The following is a 19,871-nucleotide window of genomic DNA, read 5'->3' on the forward strand; positions in this document are numbered from 1 at the left end:
ACCTTTAGTTACTTCTCAGATGTGGATGAATGATGTGAAATATAATCAATTGTTAAATCAGACTTTAGTTCCTCCTGGAGTAAATCCAAAAGCTACAAATGAAAGGTGTTTTTTATCTGATGGGAAAATGTTCTAACAATTAATAAATACAAAATATAACAAGTAAGGCATTACAAAAATCTGTGTTTTTATACTTGAGATATGAGTGTCATCTCAAATGAAGGCAAGGCTACACAGACGACTACACTGAAAAAAGTGTAACGACTGTGTCATTTAATCAAAGTACATTTTAAAATTGGTCCAATTAAGAATCATGGTTTCCGTTTTTGACATGATTTTTTCCGTTTGCCCAGAAGCAAAACACATCCCCCCCTGAAATAACTTAAAAACAATATTTAACCTAAATCGTTATTTTCACTTCAAAGGATATCACATGACCACGTGACGTACAAAGCTGCAGCCGCCATTACACCGCTACCCGCTCTCTGTGAGAGTGCCTGACCCAAAAACACTTTTAAATAAGGTTAGGTTTTGAAATGGTTGTTTTTTTTGTTTCAAACTATGTTTAAATGTTTATCCATTTAGTGTTGTGTCAAGATAAACAACTCATTTACCATCTGTCTTTGTATTTGGCAATGTGTTAGCAAAGTTTAACCACGTGTAACAAAGTAGCAAAGTGGGGGGAAGAAAGTAAAGGTCCCTGAAAAGATGTTATGAATTTGGTGACTGAAATGCATATAACTGTGAGTGGCATGGGCCTTTGGAGTAACACGAGAGTGTTTAATTCAAGCTGGGGCCGTCGGGGGCTAAACAGAGCACATAGTACAACGCTAACTTAATCAGCATCGCATGTCTTCATTAAAAAAAAATGCATTTTCAATGCGTGCTCCGCTCATAAAAAACAATGCAGCATATTAAATACACTACACGACGGCGTGCGTTGCCGCTTCACCGCTTCTGCACATTCACTTTGAATGGGGTGACGTCACGATTCGCCAAACTGCATTGTGGGAGCAAAGTGTAGCTTGTCTCGCGGTGCTCGCTGCAAAAGTAAAGCAATGTTCTCTTTTGACGCCTCGACGGAGGCGTCAGCCAATCGAATCATATGCCAGTACAAGCTCTAGCCAATCAAACCGCTTGCTTGTGTGTCTGGGGCGGGAGGTTCATGTGATTGGTTGTTGGTCGAGTTTCAGCCCCCCCCCCGCCGGCGTGCAACAACGCACGCCGCCGTGTGGAGGGGCCGTTAACAGCCAGACCCCAGCCAGCGTTAGAGATGTTTATACTTTTGGCGAGCCGTTATTAAAGCTCCGGGACCGCTATAGTTATGTGGCTGAAGGAGTATCTCTGCTCCGCAGCAACCCGCACTCGGACCACGCCGCTCCGGAGAGAGGAATGTAAACAGTGGGGAGGGGGAAACAACCCGAGTCTCCTTGTAGCACGCTGCCCGTCTTGTTGACCATGCTTTGAGGGTGTGTGGTTTATGCTGGGTCCAGATCGTTTAAATACACCTTGTTTCGTTACTTCCTTTGTGTTTACAGGTTTGCTGTTTCCACCGAAGGTCACAGTTCATGCTGATTTGGTAAGTTCCAAAATGAACTGCAAGTAGTTTTCATGGACGTTTAAAAAGGATTGAAAAACCCCAAAATGGAGACTTACGGCCCGTCCACACGGCAGCGTGCGTTGAAGCCAGGGGTCTGAGCTTCACGCAGTGAAATCATACATCTGTGTGTTTCGCTAATACATTATCAACAACCATTATTTTAATCAAAAATAATGCATGTGTCAATGTAATGAGTATTATTTACGCTAACGAGGTGAATAGGCTAAACTCAAAACATGTTTTCCAAAAGAACTACGCATCTCTTGAATGACAATACGCCTGCACTGCACTTCCAAGGTTGCGCAATCTATGCCTGTGAGCGTGCTGCGCGAGCCGCGATGATGTGTGTAGTTGAACCTTTTCATATTTAAGTTTGTGTGTGTTGTTGTTGTTGTTGTTTAAAGACCCCATAGAGCTCAGTTTATAAATTGAACCCTGGTTGAAGCTTCAACGCAGCTTCCCATTCACTTTGACGTCACGCTTTGCCGAACTACATTGTGCTTCCGTCACTTCACTTTGCCTCCGTTGCTCGCTTCAAAAGTTGAGAAAAGTTCAACTTTTCAAGCTTCGACGGAAGTGTCAGCAAATCAAATGATATGCCAGTACAAGCTCTAGCCAATCAAACCGCATGCTTGTGCGTCCGGGGCGGGAGATTGATGTGATTGAATTTAGCTTCACCGCACGCTGCCGTGTGGACGCTGCGTTACTCTACTCTAATCTCAAGTGATAATATATCTAGTTAGATACCCAAATGTTAAGTAAGGTCATTTAAAATATTAAAGTTAAATCAGAAAAAGTATGTATTTTACAAGTAAATGAAAAATACAAGACTGCACTTCATTAATTTTGTTGCATGTAAAGTCAATCCTCACATCTGTATGTTTACTGAGAGCTACTGGTGGCAATCATTAGCTCTGTCAGTCCAGGCATGTCCCTATTATGAGACACTGACATTCAGTCGTTAGTGTGTCGTTGCACTATTAATAATATCATTGTTTATGTTCTTGTTTTTTCTAGTTCCTTTTGGGTTGCCTGACATGACCGTTAAAACGCCAGCCAAGTCACAAATTCTTCTGAATCCCGATGACACCAGGAAGCTAGTTCTGCCTAATCTGGAATTCCAGAGACAATCAGCTTACTGATGAAGTCAGGAAAGTGTGTGAAATAGAGAGCTGCAGTGACACGTCCCATAACCCGGAAGTAAACTCCTTCTGGTTCCCTCCACAAAAAAGCAATGACATTTCTCCATATTATTTTGGGTAGTAGCTGGAAATAAGGTCTGTGGTTGAAACACATTTAAGAGACGGATCACGTTGTGTTCATCATAAATCTAATTGATAGATTTATGATCAATAGATTTATGATTTGAAAATTATAAAAGTAGGGTAGACATGTGGAGATTATCCGGCTGAACAAAACGTGATCCGTCTCTTGAATGTGTCTCAACCACAGACCTTATTTCCAGCTATTTTCTAAAATCCTATGGAGACATTGCATAGTTTTTTTGTCGAAGGAACAGGAAGTGGTCAAATGCAGACTTACTTCCGGGTTCTAGGACGCGTCACTGTGGCACTCTATAGGTGGACGTTTTAGAATGCAATATCAAGACAGAGACATTGGAGATGCACTAGTCAACCTGACATCCTCTGCTGACCTTGAAGATTTGACAACTATCAAGGTCATCCCAGTACCTGATGATGGTGTCCAAGAATACATGTTTACCGTCTGTGAAGAAGCAGCGTCTGCTCAATCAGACGATACTGACACCTTGTCCACACCCTCAGCTCAGTCTCTTCAAGAACTCGTATCTGGTTGAAATGATTGAACCGACACAAAAGGCCAACCTTGTTCAAAGATTGCAATGCTAGGGATTGAGCTGCATTTTTCGTTGCTGAATTGCTTTGGCCTCTGTTTCATTTGAAGTTAAAAAAGAATGTGACTTCACAGATTCTGTTACTCAAACCCTTCTTAATGGCTAATACGTGTTTATCTGAAGTTGTAATTAAGAGCTGCAGAAAATATTGTTGAAGTGTTTAAGAATGTAAAGAAAAACAAGATGTCATGCATACGTTCTAGTCTTTAATTAAAAGGCACCCAGGTTTAAACACATTACATATTTACATGTTAAAGGAGAGATATGCAAGCTAGTCTAACATGTTCATATGCATGTTTGTGATGTATTTGGTTAAGGCTACAGGAGAGTTTTTTTAAACAAGTCAAAGTGATCTTGATTTACTTTTATTTATTTTTTGCATAAGTGCAAATTGGCTGCATAATTTACTCAATTAATTGTATTAATTTATTGATGTATTTATTTTTATAAAAACAGAATAGGTGATGCATATTTTAAACACATCCCAATAAATGTTAAAGTCTTTTGAAGAGAATATTCCTGTCTTTATGTGAACTGAGCTAAACAAAGTGTTATAAGTTTAAGTCAAAATGTAATTTGTTTACAGTAAACAAAACACAGTATTGTATTGATTTACATTCAAGTTTTTGCTTTGTAATAAAAGAAAGCTATAATAAAAAATATTGCCTGCAACAAAATAAGTATTTTTTTAGATATTTTTTTTTATCAAACTTAAAAACTCTACTTAGATCTAATATAAATATGAGGTTAGTCCAAAAGGAATAATTCAGTTATAACAAAGTAATAAATGTTGTGCGGTCTTCAGAAGTAATCATCTTATTACTTTGTGTGAATGTAAATATATTGTGTGAATGTAAATATATATCTTAGCCAGGGCAGGAATTTCACGAGGGCCACGAGGGCCATGTGCCCTCCCACTTTGGCCTTGTGCCCTTAAAAATGATATCTGCCATAAGGCCACAGTGGCCTTGATGCCCTCTCTGACTAAGTTTTGTGGTTTAGCAGTCTGCCTCTTTTCTGACACGGCTTCAACACCAGCATATTTTGAAGGAGGAAAAAAAAATCAGCAGTGCGCTTGATTTGTTCCTGGAATGCACCGCTCGGACGGTCTATGATGACAGTTGACATCAGTCTAGGACCTATCTCCGCCCACCCCCTCACGCGTCCGTGTGCGTAGGACGGTCTAGGACCTAGCTAGCTGATTCTCCGCTCAAGAAAAGGCTGAGGTGAGGTAAGGTTTTGTGATGATCCTGTTTGCCGTTAAGTTTTTCATTTGTCCAGCTTTAAGTGTAATTTTATGGATAACATTACTATTTCTTGCTCGTATGGTAATGCATAATTATAATATTTTGAAGTGTTTTTGTTACTACTTGGATAAGTTATCAGGGTTCGTACGGGTGCTTGAAATCCTTGAAAATGCTTGAATTTTTACGAGGTGTTTTCATGACTTGAAAAGTGATTGAATTTTGGGAATGGTGCTTGGATTTTAGATAAAGTGCTTGAAATTGTAAATGCTTTACTTTTACAATAAATTGCTGTCTGACTGAATAGTTCGCTTTTTAGATTAAAAGAAAATAAAGAAGTCGGAGCGCCCTTAGTTGCTTCGCTTCTACATAAAACAGCTCCGCTCCGGCCTTCCCGCGCTATGCGCGCGACCTGCAAGTGTTTTATTTGTGTGACCTGGGCATTCTAATGAGAGAATGACAGTATGCCCGGAGGTTGCTGTTTTAACGAGCGTTGGCTATCCGAAAAGAAATACAAGCTGTGGCTAAAACGAGGATCAACCCAACGATTCGCCTTCTGCAAAGTTTGCCACAAAGAATTTCAATTATTTGCGATGGGAGAGTCTGCGCTGACGAGCAATATGAAAGGTAAGCCGTAGTAGAGCATTTTGGATTAGGCTAACGTTGCATGTTACGTTTGTTTAAGCTAGTAACGTTAGCGAACTCGATGTGGGATAATTGCTTATGCAAGTGACAATAATAAAAAGGAGCGTACCTATGTCAGTATGTGCGACAGTCGCCATCCTGTGGTTTTCAGAGGATGAAGCACATAAAAGCAATGTATTTCTACTGGTAGTATTTTTCGTGCCTAAACTTGCTCCATCAAAATCAGTCACATTGACCCGAAGACACATTTTGAGTTATACACTGTTGGAAAGAGGATATTCCTAGCTTTCTAACGGAGGAAACATATTTTCGTTTGTATTAATGGTCTGGGGGAAGCTCGCGAGTGTGTGTTTGTGTGTATTGTGTTAGTTTCCCGGGGAAAACACTCACGAGAAACACCGGCTGTTGTTATGCCTGCTTTGACGTAAAGTTACTCCGTTCTCTGCTTGTAATTATGCCGTTAAAAGCTTCAAAGTTGTATTTATCATCTGAATTTGCCGAAACAAGTTTAATATTCTGAAAGCCAAGACTTTGTTTATTTGAAATCAGATGAAAACAAACTGTAACGGACCCTGCCGTGTTATCTATGATTACTATACGCAAGGGGTCGGCAACCCCTGGCACGCGTGCCAGCATTGGCATAACCAGTGGCACACTAGGAATAAGTGGAATAAGTGTGCAAAATATTTAAATTAATTTTCGGATCCTGAACGCGAGACCGCCGCCAGAGCTCGTCTCCCCGTTACCTGCAGAAGGAAGCCATGCACGCAACGCAGCCCCGCTCTTTAACTCCAGGTGACTTTCTGCCGCTTTACTCTGTGGTGCAGTGCTGATCGTTTCACCACGGAGGAAAGCACTTCACTAATTGCAGTACCCATAATGAGCTGTACAAATGACGCAGTTTTTGCGTGGCTGTGTATTTAGTTGAAAGCCCAGTGGCGATCTGCTCATCTCTCATCGAAATAATATGCTACAAAGGGGCGGACTGGCCATCTGTGTGTTGAACTTTCCTGTCGGCTCCCAGACCGTAGTCGAGGAGGGCAGAAGCAACAAGCTTCAGGTTCAATAACCCACTTTAGCTTAAATGACTGGAGAGAGGCGAGCTCTTCTTGGGAGGACGTTGCATTTATTTAGCTGTTCTTCTGTTTCACAAAATACATCACAGACCTCTGTTTTTCTGCTTTCCCGTTTCACTTCCAGAAACATATACACGTTCCCTCACTGTCGCTCTACCATCCACAAACACACATGCACAAGCCGCACCCCTCTCTCTCTCTCTTAAAGGGACAGCGATCTCATCTCACTCTGCATGACCCTAATATCATAACTTGTGTGTTCTGGAGAATCACAGAACGGACGATCGTCCTTATTATTATGCCGTTTAAACCAATTATTTAAATGTGTTTGTTAAATTCGGCATCATGTAAGTTGCGCTGACAGGTCCACACACTGCTTCCCCGCAGCGAGGCTCCCCCGCCCTCCAGCTGATAGTTGACAAGCGTCAAGCTCCTCAACCCCCCCACGCTGATAACATTTTTAAAATGGCACTTCATATCAAAAAGGTTGCCGACCCCTGCTATACGCCATACATTCATAATGTCAGCGGGAGGGAGGGGGGAGCATCGCTACGTAAAAGCACTAGTGCGAGGGAGAGCTGTCATCTTCCCTTTACAAGCTTCAAACATGTATTTATCGGGAGATTTTGGCAATAAAAGTTTCATATTCTGAAAAAGATTCCCTGGAAACCATTTTTTTGTCCTAACCTTGGAGAGCCGTATGTTTACTGCCACCCTAAAAGGACCTCAAAAATGTTAAAAATGTTAATAAAGAATTTATTGAAAAGTTAGTTGGCTGATTGTTTTATATTGGCTCAGCCAGATTATATGGGATGCCCAGTCTACTATATATGATATGGGTCACTCATTTTACAATATTAAACTTTGTTTTCTTATCTTTAATTTGTCATCCTTATGTAGAATGCTATTACGAAACACACATTTGGTTGTTTATAGCATAAAGAACATCGGATTTCATGTGAGGTAGGGAAATAATCATTTGAGTATAAATATGTGCATATAAATATGTAATTTACAACAGCTGTACGCTGCTTGAAAAGCTTGAAAATGCACCTTGAAAATGCTTGAAAAGTGCTTGAATTTGACTTTGGAAAAGGTGTAAGAACCCTGAGTTATGTTGCAGTTGTGTTCTTTTTTTATTATTATCTAGTGCTAGGCAGTTAGCGCTGTGTTGTTAGCTGTCAAAGACCTCTGTGCAGACTTATTTGACTTCCGGCGATCGCAGACGGAAGTTCAAAGTTTGCTGCTCGTTTATATCGCCCAATTTTCAAAACGCGATCAAAATACCCATTCACATGTCTTGTGGCATGCCTGAACTGTCTACATACGACATTGTGCGTCACCATAGTAGGGAAACTTTCCTCCCATTATGGTCCAGATTCTTGTTGGAGAAGGGAAGAATGTACCCCAATCTGCTGCACCTAATACAAATAGTCCTAGTTTTTCCTGTCTCTACCTCTCAAGTTGAACGGCAGTTCTCAGTAATGAAGAGAATGCAGGGCGATTGGCGTTTAAGCCTGCACACTTCAACAATTGAAGATCTACTCCTCATCAAATCCCAGGGTTGTGCTCCTGCTGAATATCAAAGTGATGAAGCTGTGGCAAGATGGTGGGCAGCTGGCATCAACAAAAGGAGACCCAATATTCATCCCTATGGTCAAAGGAACCCCAAAAGTCCAAATCTCCCTGACTCAGTCATCATCTCCATCTTCAAGTGACTCAGAATAAGGACGCACCTTGACGTAGGCTAGGGCTGAACGATATGGACAAAATTTCATATCTCGATATTCATGCCAGATATCTCGATATCGATACGATACGATATGACCACGGGTTCGGTGAAAACCAAGCATTTTTCAGAAAAATAAAAACATCATAAAACAAAAGAGTGCAAAAGAGTGCAGTTTTATTTATTTGAACTGCCAGTCATCAACATTAACATAAAGTCACTCAAAAAATAATAAAGTAAATAAATAAAATCTAACATTTTACTGCAGCTCTGCTTTATTGGATGCGTTATCAGTTGTCACGCAAACCTGTTGGTCCTCCTTTAAGTCCCAGTCTGCTAACGCACCTCTCATCTCCTGCGCTATATTATCCCCTGTATGCTCCCCGGGGAAGAAGGATGTCTGCAGACAGCGGGTCTTGAGTTCGAATTTATTAGTTATAAAATGAAGCGTTAAACTCATGTAAGGTTCTGTTGTCCGGCTCGACCACAGGTCCGTGGTTGTGGCGAAATGATCAATTTCACGGAGCTCGGATTCAACGTTCATTTTACATTCATTATAGAGTTTTGGAATGGCCACTTGACTAAAATGTGTTCGGGATGGTATTTTATAACGCTTATCCAGCGTGTGGACCATTTTTTTAAAGCCTTCTTTTGACACTGTGTACACGGGTGCCATGTCTTTAGCTAAGTGATATGTTATTGCCTCTGTAATGACTTTATGTCTGCTGGACGTGGACTCGTATGGTGTAACACTATTAAACGCACCAGCAATCATAGTTTGCTTGGGTGTCTTAAGGGATGACTGAGAGGTCCCCGGTGTTTCTTTCAATGTCATACACTCATCATGCAGCACACGGTGGTGTTGTTTCAAGTGGTGAAACATGTTTGTTGTGTTTCCTTTCTTCGTCGCAATTTTCGCCAAGCAAGACCTGCACAACACCTCGCTCTGGTCGACATCCTCCTTTCTAAACCCAAAATACCTCCAAATAATAGAGGAGGATTTATTTTTTGGCACTAAATTAGGTTGTGCACTGCCACCGGCCGCATTATCTTCTGCACTCATGTCTCGTTTCTAAAGTTCTGATTTCCACGCTGTGAGTATCCTCGTGTGTGTGTGGCTGTGTCCGTCTCCGTCACTCCCAAGTCCCACCCTCCTATGTTTGTCATTGGTTGGGTTCAGCTGTCAATCCACAGCAAGCATGAACTAAGCTTTGTGGTTGGCTGGCCGTAGTGGTGCGTTCAATGGCAATCGGCCAAATGTTTATGGAGACTTCCACAGCTGTACAAGCAGGGCGAGTGCGGGGGAAATACGGATGAGAACTAGCTTTGTAGCTATAATCCGGCATATTTACATTTGTTTTTATACTGATGTTCATTAATGTGCATTGTCCCTATTCAAATAAATATAAAAAAATATATATATATATCGTTTATACCATTGCTTTTTTTATATTGATTTCTTGAATGTTCATATCGAGATATCGATACGATAACGATATATCGTTCAGCCCTAACGTAGGCCCACTACCACAGTCTCACAGTGAGCCAAACATGTCTGTGCTATAAGAATCCTTTGTAGTTTTAATAAAGAATTTGTTTAATTGCAATTTGGTGTCCATTGAATGCTTAATAAATATATATAAAAGTATTGTAAATGCATATACAATCGTAGTCACTTCATATCGTATGTTAAATCATTGTTTTAATTTATGGCCTTTGTGCCCTGGCTTTTGGCCTTTGTGCCCTTAAAAAATTGACAACTCAAAAGGCCAAGTGGCCTTGCCCCTAAAATGACGAAATTCCAGGCCTGTCTTAGACGGAAGAAATATTTTTTACTTGACTCAAATAAATGTTTTGAAGTCAAAAAATCTATTTGGAATAAACAAAAACAATTAGCTAAAAAAGATTTGCTGTAAAAAATTAGCGTTGAGAGAGATCCAAAGTATCAATTTTTTCAATGTATAATGCTGTTTGAGCTTAAGCTTCAGTTGAAAGGAAACACAGTGTTTCTGTTTCATAAGTCAGGTGTCCATGTTCTGCATTAAACAACTCAAAGAATGGAAGTAGCCAAAATAAAAAGCAGAACGGAAATGAAGGCAGTACGTCTATCTTTAATATCTATATCTGTATTTCAAAATGTATCTTAGCGGTGTTGGTATCCACGTTTTTTTAAAGAATGTAATCTGATTACTTGTTTTTGTAATGTAATTATAATCAAATATAGTTACCTTATTTTCTGTATCCTGATTAAGTCATCTCGTTACTCCCCAAGCACATTAAAACCCCTTTATTTATGCTTAACAATTAGCCACATAGCATAAAAAGCTAAAAACAAACCGAACCACAGGAGGCCTTAAATCCGTCCGAGGCAACAAAACCACGGTTTAACGCAAAACAGCTCGGATGAAATCACCTGTAACTTACCCTTTGTGTGTTTTAAAAGTCTCTTAAACACGTTACATTCTTACTTGCTACCCCTTATCCCTCAACCTATCCTAAGGGAGTGCAGGTATGTAGACACGTTAGTTTAGCTGCTATAGGCTTGGACTGTCGGGGGACACCTTGCTCCGTCTTTCTGGCTGTCTGTACCTGTGTACTCTCATGTTCCAAATAACCCAGCTTCCCCCAAATCTCTTTTTGGTGTCCATATATACGCCGGGATCCTTAGTCGAGGCTGATCCTCTTGCTGTGGTCGTGTGTCCTGGATCCTCTATCCTGAGCACTGGATCTGAGTCCTGGACTTCTAGTCGTGGCTGAACCTGTCTCTGCGGTCCTGCCTGACTCTCACCATACTACTTCCCTGATGGCTCCCACAGGATTCAGGGCTCGACATTAAGGACTGCCCGATGGCCCGGGGCCATCTAGTATTAAGCTCGGGCCATGAAGCCTCACCTGCTGGTTGCCCGAATCGGGCAATCTATTATACCAGTATCCAGGGATGCAAACACACGTATGGTGAAAAAAGAGAGAACTATTCGAAGCAGAAAAAAAACAACGTAATATACCATCTGACAAAGGCCTGTGCTATAATGCTTCAATTAACTGGCTATTCTTTATAATATACTCAGATCAGTAGGAGACTGAGATGTTAAGTTCTAAATCAAGGGTTTTTATTATTATTTACAGCAGGGGTGGGGAACCTTTTTCCTTTCAATTTTTACAACATCCTCCGAGGGCCGTACAAATTATTGAACTGCTTAAAAAAACTAAAATCACAGCCAATTAATTTGGCCTTTCTTTCATGCTGTGCAAAGAAAAAGCTACCTCTTAATCCAGATATCTCACCATGACTCGCGCATGCACGCACGCACGTGCATGGTTGTGGCAGAAAGATATGGACACAAGATGTGTGCAAATGTATTTAGTATCCTATCCATGTGAACATGATTTAAGTGGGGGGGACCTAACCTCCTCTAGTGGGGTCCGGGGGCATGCTCCCCCGGGAAGATTTTTTTTTTAATATTGAAGTTAAAAGCATCAATCTGGTGCACTTTGAGAGCAACATGAGGAGATCTATGGATACATCTCTCAACACCCAGATGAAACAGAACTGGAAGCAGATTCTTCTTTTTGGATATTTTACAAATCACTCCCCTTTTAAACTCTATTCTTGTTATTTTTAACAACTTTGTTTTACTGTCATATAGTATTTTATACCTGTTTTTCATTTAGTCTCTAATGTCTCATTAATAATAATGATCATATCAAGGTGTGCCTTAACCTCACTGAGCTGAGGTTATTTGAGCCTCTCAGGAGAGAGCTCTCTTCCACCTGGTTGTAGAAAAGCTCTTTAAATTCGTGAGCATAGCTAGCTAACCAGATGCTAACAACAGATCGCCACTGTGCTTACAACTAAAGACACAGCCTTGCAAACACTGCGGCATGTGTACGGCTCCTTATAGGTACTACTGCAATATTTGAAGAGCTGGAGCGGCGTTCCGGTGCTCTCCGTAAGCACTCTAGTCTACACTCCTTTCCGACGAGACATATACCACGTGAAGACACGTTACGCTCGTGTTGTGTTCAAGGAACCTGCCCTTGGCCAGGAAAAACAGGCACTCGCTTGTTTAATTATTTTGCGGTCTAGATTTCTTCTTCTTTTTTGAAGTGAAAAGTTGTCCGTTAGTCGGACTGACGGACGGACCCCCCCCCCCCCCAAAACGAAAACTCTTCGGTTCTCCGCGAATTACACAAGTCACCCAAATCAGCGTTAAAAAAGCGGGAGGCGCCGAAAAGCGACTAATTTGCATCACTGTAATATATCATTCCAATAACTTGTATATAGACTCTTATAGCACTTTTTCAAACTATTTTTCTTTGTGTATTTTTGTATATACTTGCACTATATGTTTCTGTTTATCTGTGTTATTGTGTTGCTCTGTTGGAGAAGCCTGTGACCTAAAATTGTCATCGGCATAACTGCACTGTAGCTATGGTCGTATGAAAAAATAATGGACCTTGAACCTTGAACCAAGGTCCAGTAGAGCCGAGCAACCCAAGAGGAGAGAGAGGCCGTTTCTCAATGTCGAGTACACCTGCTGCAGAGCCACTATTTTAAGTATACTACGTCATCGAGTGGCGCCGAATGCTGGGCATTTAACATGCATTTAAACAGTCCTTCGGCGCCACTCGATGACGTAGTATACTTAAAATAGTGGCCCGTTTCTCAATGTCGAGTAAACCTGCTGCACTTTAAGGTGAGAGCAGCTGGTTGTAAACTGGAGTCGAATGAAGAGAGAGGATTGAACACAACAGCAGTTTTAATAAGTGACTCTTACTTTGAGTTTGCTCCCCACGACGGGGGTGTCCTGGATCTCCCACATGCCTTCAGTGAAGCCTTTGATCAGGACACCGCTGCCGAACTTCCGCTTGTTCCCGACGTACGGCACGATGTTCTCCGGAGGGATCGCTCCTCTGAGGACGGATATTCAACTCTGAAGTCATCATGTCTTTGTGTGTGTGTGTGTGTGTGTGTGTGTGTGTGTGTGTGTGTGTGTGTGTGTGTGTGTGTGTGTACGTACATCTGATGCTTCCCGAAGAAGTAGACCGGGATTCTCTTATTTCTTCCACCGCCGTCACACTGACAGACCTGAACACACAGAATATCACGTTAGCTAGGAATACACATCTGTACGCAGGTAGTTATGGTGTGTGTGTGTGTGTGTGTGTGTGTGTGTGTGTGTGTGTGTGTGTGTGTGTGTGTGTGTGTGTGTGTGTGTGTGTACCCTGGCAGGCCAGTGGGGGAATCCCTTCATCTTGGCAAACACCAGGTCTCCCTGTTTGAACTGGTCACCGTTTTTCCCCGGCATCGTGATAACTCTCACTTTAATGACAGAGAAACAGCCGGAAAGAACACAGAAATATATTGAGATGACTTAATAACCGTCTGAAAGACACATTTACTCATTGATTTTATATATATATATATATATATATATATATACCAGTTTTAGTTTCACATGATGTGTAACTCTTCTCTTATCTTATTAAAAATGCATATGTATATCTGGTATGTAATTAAGGAGTAGTATAAAGTGACATCCAATGAAAATACTTAAGCTAATACAACTACCTGCAATCTGTATTTGAGTAAATTTACTTTATTTACTTTCCAACCATGAATAACTGTTTATTTTTTTGCCGTTAACTGTTGACAGTTGTTATCTGAAAGGTATAAACCACATTCAAAGAGAGAAAAGGTTGTTTCCTTCCATCAGAAACATTTTTTAGCCGGTTTTTAAGTATTCTTTGTTTCATTTCCAGCGCGTCCTCTCTGTTTACAAAGACAGACTGCTAGCTCTGAAGCTAACTTTAGCATGTGGCTAAACCCTGAGCTGTAGCTGGACCCTAACTCTCTGTGGTTCATATCTATCTTAATGCAAGTTTACTGGGACATTAGAAGGTTTACATACCGTAACGAACCCAGGGATTATGGTGTGAATCCGGAGATAAAGTCTGCTTTCTCTCGTTTCTAAGCTACAACCCTTCTTCTGCCGCCATGGTGACCGGGTACATCGTGTCACGTGACAAACAGCGCTTTCCCGCTGGCAGTTGGACTGTACCATTCTGTGGGGAGACTGGACTGTACCAACTCGGGGTAAATCTGTTAGAAAATGTAAAATAAAGCGAATTTCGGACAAAGACAAATATAAAGAGGCTTATCTTTCAAGGAAACGTGTTAATATATTTTTAATTTCCCTTGATGTGGATTTTATGCCAAATTATTCTTTACAGCCTTTAAGAGTGTTGGAGATTTGGAGGATGTTGAAAACCAACCTCGTCTCCGCGTGTCGTTTGATAAGCTGGGTAAATTCGTGAAAAGGAAGGGATTAAGAAACACCAGAATACAAGTTAAACAATAATCTTGCTTTAATGATAAACAGTAACAATACAAATACAATTACAAACACAAAGACAAAGGAAGTACTTCCTGCTCTCTCTCCTGTCCTACCCTCCTGGTCAGCCTGAAGAAAAAGAGGTCGAACCCCTGGAAAACACAGTGTTTCATACTAAAAACACAGGAGGGGGTGTGTGCGGGCTTTCCCCCCGAGGTCATCTTATTGGCAGAGACCAACACATGGCCTGTCGCACCCAATCAGTGCGACACAGCAGAAGAAACCCGGTTCACATCTTGTAGCCAGCACACACCTCCTTTATGGCCCTTTGTCCCTGAGTCCATCTTCCCCCCTTCAGGTTACCACACACAAGTTAAAAGTATGTTTTAAGATATAGTTGTTATAGTTGGCTAAATATACGTAATACATGTTAATTACTTTCATATCAATAATAACGAGGAACACATTACCTATGCTCTTAAGCAGTATTAGAGATGCTTTTCAAATAGTCAAACTTCACACAGGCCTAATACAGAGAACACACTCATTTGTCCTACGGCCCTTCCATTTGTTTGAGCTATTGTTCACATCTTTACTTCAAATAAAAGGTTTCACATTGTATATTTCCAGCTTCCTTTACACATACTGTTATTATTAATACAAAGTAACCAACCACACATATCTATTGAAAACAAGTAGATTTCCCTGATAATTGACATGCTGAAACTCTTCGGAATGTGTCCCCTCCCCCAACTCTCTCGTCCCTGTCATAAAAAACTGCTTCCATTTCATATAGAGTAATAAAAGATGTTTAAGCTAATTTCTCCACAATGTTTGTAGCCATTTAGTACCCACACATGAAAGAATAAGAACAGAGGTATAGTTGACCAGTAATCATGTAGCACATATATTTACTGCAATGAAAACACACACACATCTGCTCCAAGCATGAGTAACGCACACCCTTCTTTTACGAGGGAAACATTCCAGCGTCTTGGCACTATCTCCAAATAAGGATGTCCCCTGCTCACATCTCTCTCTAAACACAAGGACTTCACCTCAATATATTGGGGGAGGGAAAAGATACTTTGTCCCTTCTAATTTAACACACATGAATATATATAAGGTGACATTAAAAGGAATATACCAGATTGAACTTTCCTGCCATACCACGTTACTTTAATACTTCAAATATTCCTTCATTTCCCCCTTTTGGTCTCGCATTAACGAGACCAACACACATAAGACATTTGAAACAAAACTACTGTCCTTCTTTAATACTGTGTCTGTCCCCCTTCATTAAACCTTTGGGAACAGAAAACAACCTCCAATGACAGTTAAGAAAGACCAAACTATGTTAAAAAATTGTGTCCTTGTTTGCCGAATCATCATACTCGTCCTCTCCCTCCGCATATGCCAACAAGGGCATTTGGTACAGTGGGGGAGGAGCAGCTTTTCCTTCAATGGTGGAAATGATAAGTTTGACACACAAGGAGCGGATGCACGGCACACAACAACAACCACATGTTATTAAAATGGCCACAAAAGTAGCTACAGAAATAAAGAGAGACATTATTAAACCTTTCCATTGACCAAACATGTTAGCAAACCACTCCTCTAAGAAATTTTGTACCCCTGATTGTTCATGCATAGTTTTAGATAGGGTGCGAAGGCCTTCTAAAGCCCTTGTGACGGAACCGTCTGGAGCCGTGTTATTGGGAATAAATGTGCAGCACATCTCCCCAAACATTGCACAAACTCCACCCTTCTCTGCAAGAAGCATATCCAACGCCATCCTATTTTGCACAGCCATAAGGGATGTTGGACCCAATTGTTCAGCCAGGCCCTCTACCGCGTCCCTAGTGAGATTGGCCAATCGGAGTATGTTGTAATGTACATAGTTGATCCTTTCTACATTTTTGATAGGGGTCACAGGGAAGAAGGCAGAGATAATTGGCAAACTTTCAAACCCTGCAGCTATTTGATCAGCTAGTTTGTAGTCGTTAGGGACCCCTCGTGGGATTCCGATGGAATCGATGTAGGTGGGAGAGTCGACAGACAAATCGAAGGAGCCCGGGGCGTGGCGTTTGGACAGCGCGTGTCTCCTACGTCGAGTGATTAGGTTGGTATTAAGTGTGTCTTTAGGGTCCGTGAGCCCCAGTTTTTTGCCTAATAACATTAGGGGTGCCTGGAGGCGCACCATAGCACACAATCCTACAGATAGTTCGGGAATACGGGTGAACAGGCGGTGACCCCCACAATAATAGTAGAGCCCAGCTCTGGCCCAATGTCCTATATTAGTGCTAGACAGGGTGAGGTTACACCAATCCGGAGAGACATTTCCTAGGTCAAAACGTGGGGATTTTTGAACCATGGAAAAACATGTGTACCCACCGGCGCCTTTGTCAGGCGTAAATGGGCCTGTCCTAGTGTCATTATCAATTGGAGGGAAAACTTTGGCTAGGGTGGTACAGTTAGGAGGGCTGGCCATCCTAGTCAGTTGTAACATACAGTTGTACCCCCAGGTATCTGTGGGAAACAGGGGCGCAGGGTCAGTGGCTAATTGCGGGCGGGCCGTAGCACAGGCTAGACAATCCCCGGCCATTTGTTCTTGGGCTGTTTGGGCAACCCATTTTAACCATAGGTTGTCATCTGTGTATCCTGTGGCCATTTGGATGACGTCTAGAGGTTGAAGTTGGCTATAATCCCCCGTGCATTTATCCGTACATGTAATTTTAGACAGGTATTTAATATTAGATGCTGCCCGAGGAAGGTTTCGTTCCACCTTTGGTTTAACTTTAATTTCGAAGAGGCCTTGTGGCGAACCCCCCCCTGCATGTACCGCGAGGACATAAAGTCCAGCGTCGGAGAGCACTACATTTTTTAGCGTTATGCGTACGGGATTACAAAACCTGACAACGCATGGGACGTTTGGGTTTCTCCTAATCACTTTCATTCTATGTTTGAGGGATCTAACGATTTCCGCCGATCGGTAAGGTGGCATGTATCCCCAGTCATCAGGACCCGAATTTGCTAGGACACCGGACCAGGACTCGCAGGTGCACCCGTATGTGTATGTGACGGACACATAAGGGTCGCCTTTGGTCCTGTATGTACTGCCTCTGTAAATGTAAGGAGCACCTTTAACCGTATCTGTGACGGTTTTGTTACATACCGCAGGGGCTAAGCAGACATATTTGGCTAGGTAGGAATAGGTACGGTCGAGGCTTCTGCAGGGGGCAATTTTGCACAAGTCGAGTTGTATTATTCCATCACTACCTGCATGGAGAGTGAAGGTTTGTCTAGGAGACATTGGGGTAACTACTGTCTCATAATGGCCCCGTTTGACTCTAGTTACGGATTCATTTGGCGGAGGAGTGGAGTCTGGGTGGTCAATGGAATCACATAAGATTAAAATAATGGTAACAATCACAGTAGAAACCAGGGCTAATCCTGCCAACCATTTCCAGTTACCATACATAGTTATACTGTGAGCTCCAACCCTTCTAGTGTCAGTATACGTCTATTCTAACCCCCAAGTTATTAAAAAATGCTGTGAACCACTGGGTCACTCAACCATGATTTTAAAGGTTACAATGTACATACAGCAGGGCGAACAAGTAGATTTTTACTCCTAACACTAGTAGTGACCAACAGGTTATCAGGAAATTCAGGGCTCCTTCAGACATTTTCTATTCTTCTCTGAGAGGTTTTGGTCCCTGTGTCAGTATCACATGAGGTAAAAAGAAAGACAAATCCCTTAAATATAGATTTTTTAGAAAACAACTCCCTAAATTTGGGTTTATAAATGGGGTCTTCTTATAGGTTAATAAATGACTTTAACCTGTGGATTAAGATACCACTTCCCTCAAAAATGAGTTATTAAAAGAACTTTACACTGTGGGTTAAGATACCACTTCCCTCAAAAAATGGGTTATTAAAAGAACTTTAAACTGTGGGTTAAGATACCACTTCCCTCAAAAAATGGGTTAGTAAATGAGGTGCTATGTGTAGCTTATAGCAACCTGATCAGAGGGGAGCAGGTTCCTCTGTCTTCCCGTGAAGTCCTGTGTCTTCGTGCTCCGGCCCGCTGATGGCGACTTCTGGGCTGTCGGTTGTAGGGATGTCCTTGTTGTCCTTCTCCTCCAGTCCGCTGATGCCTGCTTCCAAGTCGTCTGCTGTAGGGATGTCCGCGAGGTCCTTCTCCTCCAGTCCGCTGATGCCTGCTTCCAAGTCGTCTGCTGTAGGGATGTCCGCGTTGATGATAGCCAGGTCCGTCCGGATGTCGTCGAGGGTCCTTCCAGGTGATTTCCCCGCTGCACACTGGCTCCAGTGGTACCAGATGTCCCCCTTTCCTTCTAGGCGGACAGCATGGGATGTCCGCTGGGTCACTCTGTAGGGGCCGGTGAACCTGGGGTTGAGCCACTTGGGCCGGATGACCTTCAGCCAGACGAACTCCGCTGTGTTGGCCTCGTGTTTTTCGGGTCCCCCTTTGGCATCAGCAACCTGTGTGGATAATCCTGACACCAATCCCTTAAGCTGCTGGAAATAAGGTTTCGGACTCAGGACCTCTACTTCCTTTCCTACACTCAAGGCTCCTGGGCCAGGAAACTGATGGCCATGTGTCAGCTCAAATGGGGAGAAGCCTGTCCCTTTGTTTATAGAGCTCCTAATTGACATGAGAGCCAGAGGCAAGGCCTCTAACCATTTCATGCCTGTTTCCTCACATGCTTTGCTGAGTTTCTGTTTGATGTTCTGGTTCATCCTTTCTACCTTTCCCTGAGATTGGGGGTGATAGACAGCTCCAAAACTGTGTCTTAGTCCTAAAGACTGTTCTACTGTGCGTAGGTCGTGGTTCTTGAAATGGCTGCCATTGTCTGACCTCACTTTCCTAGGAAACCCATGTAGTGGAATGTAATGAGTGACTAAGAACTTGATCACTGAGTCTGCATCTTCTCTCCTGCATGGCATAGCTTCTGGCCAACCTGTGTATGCATCGACTACAACTAGTAAGTATCTGAACCCTCTTACTTTGTCAATCATGTCAGTGTAGTCAATTATGATTTCTTCTCCTGCCATCTTAGGTAAAGGAAACTTTCCCTGGTGCGGTTTTACAGTGGCTCTGATGTTATGGGTTAAGCAAATTACAGATTCCTCTAGGTAATTAGCTATCATGTCAGGTAGGTAAGGGTGCCACCAGTGAGTCAGGTGTCTGTTCATTTGAGTTTTGCCGCAATGTGTTGGGCCGTGTGCTTCTTTAAGCATAGATCTTATCCATCCTGGGGGTATCACTGGTCTCCCATCTGGGGAGTACCATATCCCGTCTTTGTTGGTAGCTCCTCTGTCTAACCATACTGTCTTGTCTTGAG

At 42.2% G+C, this 19,871-nt stretch overlaps 1 protein-coding gene across 1 annotated transcript in view; it reads right to left on the bottom strand.

Annotated features, from left to right (window-relative positions):
* LOC307033516 (uncharacterized protein) overlaps positions 1-19,871 on the bottom strand; it is a 42,122-nt gene that overhangs the window by 13,383 nt on the left and 8,868 nt on the right. Inside the window, exons 2-5 of the mRNA XM_079672029.1 lie at positions 14,080-14,270; positions 13,393-13,490; positions 13,189-13,256; positions 12,946-13,081 (exon numbers count right to left, since the gene is read on the bottom strand). Of these exons, the coding sequence (XP_079528155.1) occupies positions 12,946-13,081; positions 13,189-13,256; positions 13,393-13,476 (288 nt within the window). The 5' untranslated portion in view covers positions 13,477-13,490; positions 14,080-14,270. The remainder of the gene's footprint in view (positions 1-12,945; positions 13,082-13,188; positions 13,257-13,392; positions 13,491-14,079; positions 14,271-19,871) is intronic.

This window comes from Notothenia rossii (assembly GCF_949606895.1).
Source record: "Notothenia rossii genome assembly, chromosome: 3".
NCBI classification, from domain to species: Eukaryota; Metazoa; Chordata; class Actinopteri; order Perciformes; family Nototheniidae; genus Notothenia; species Notothenia rossii.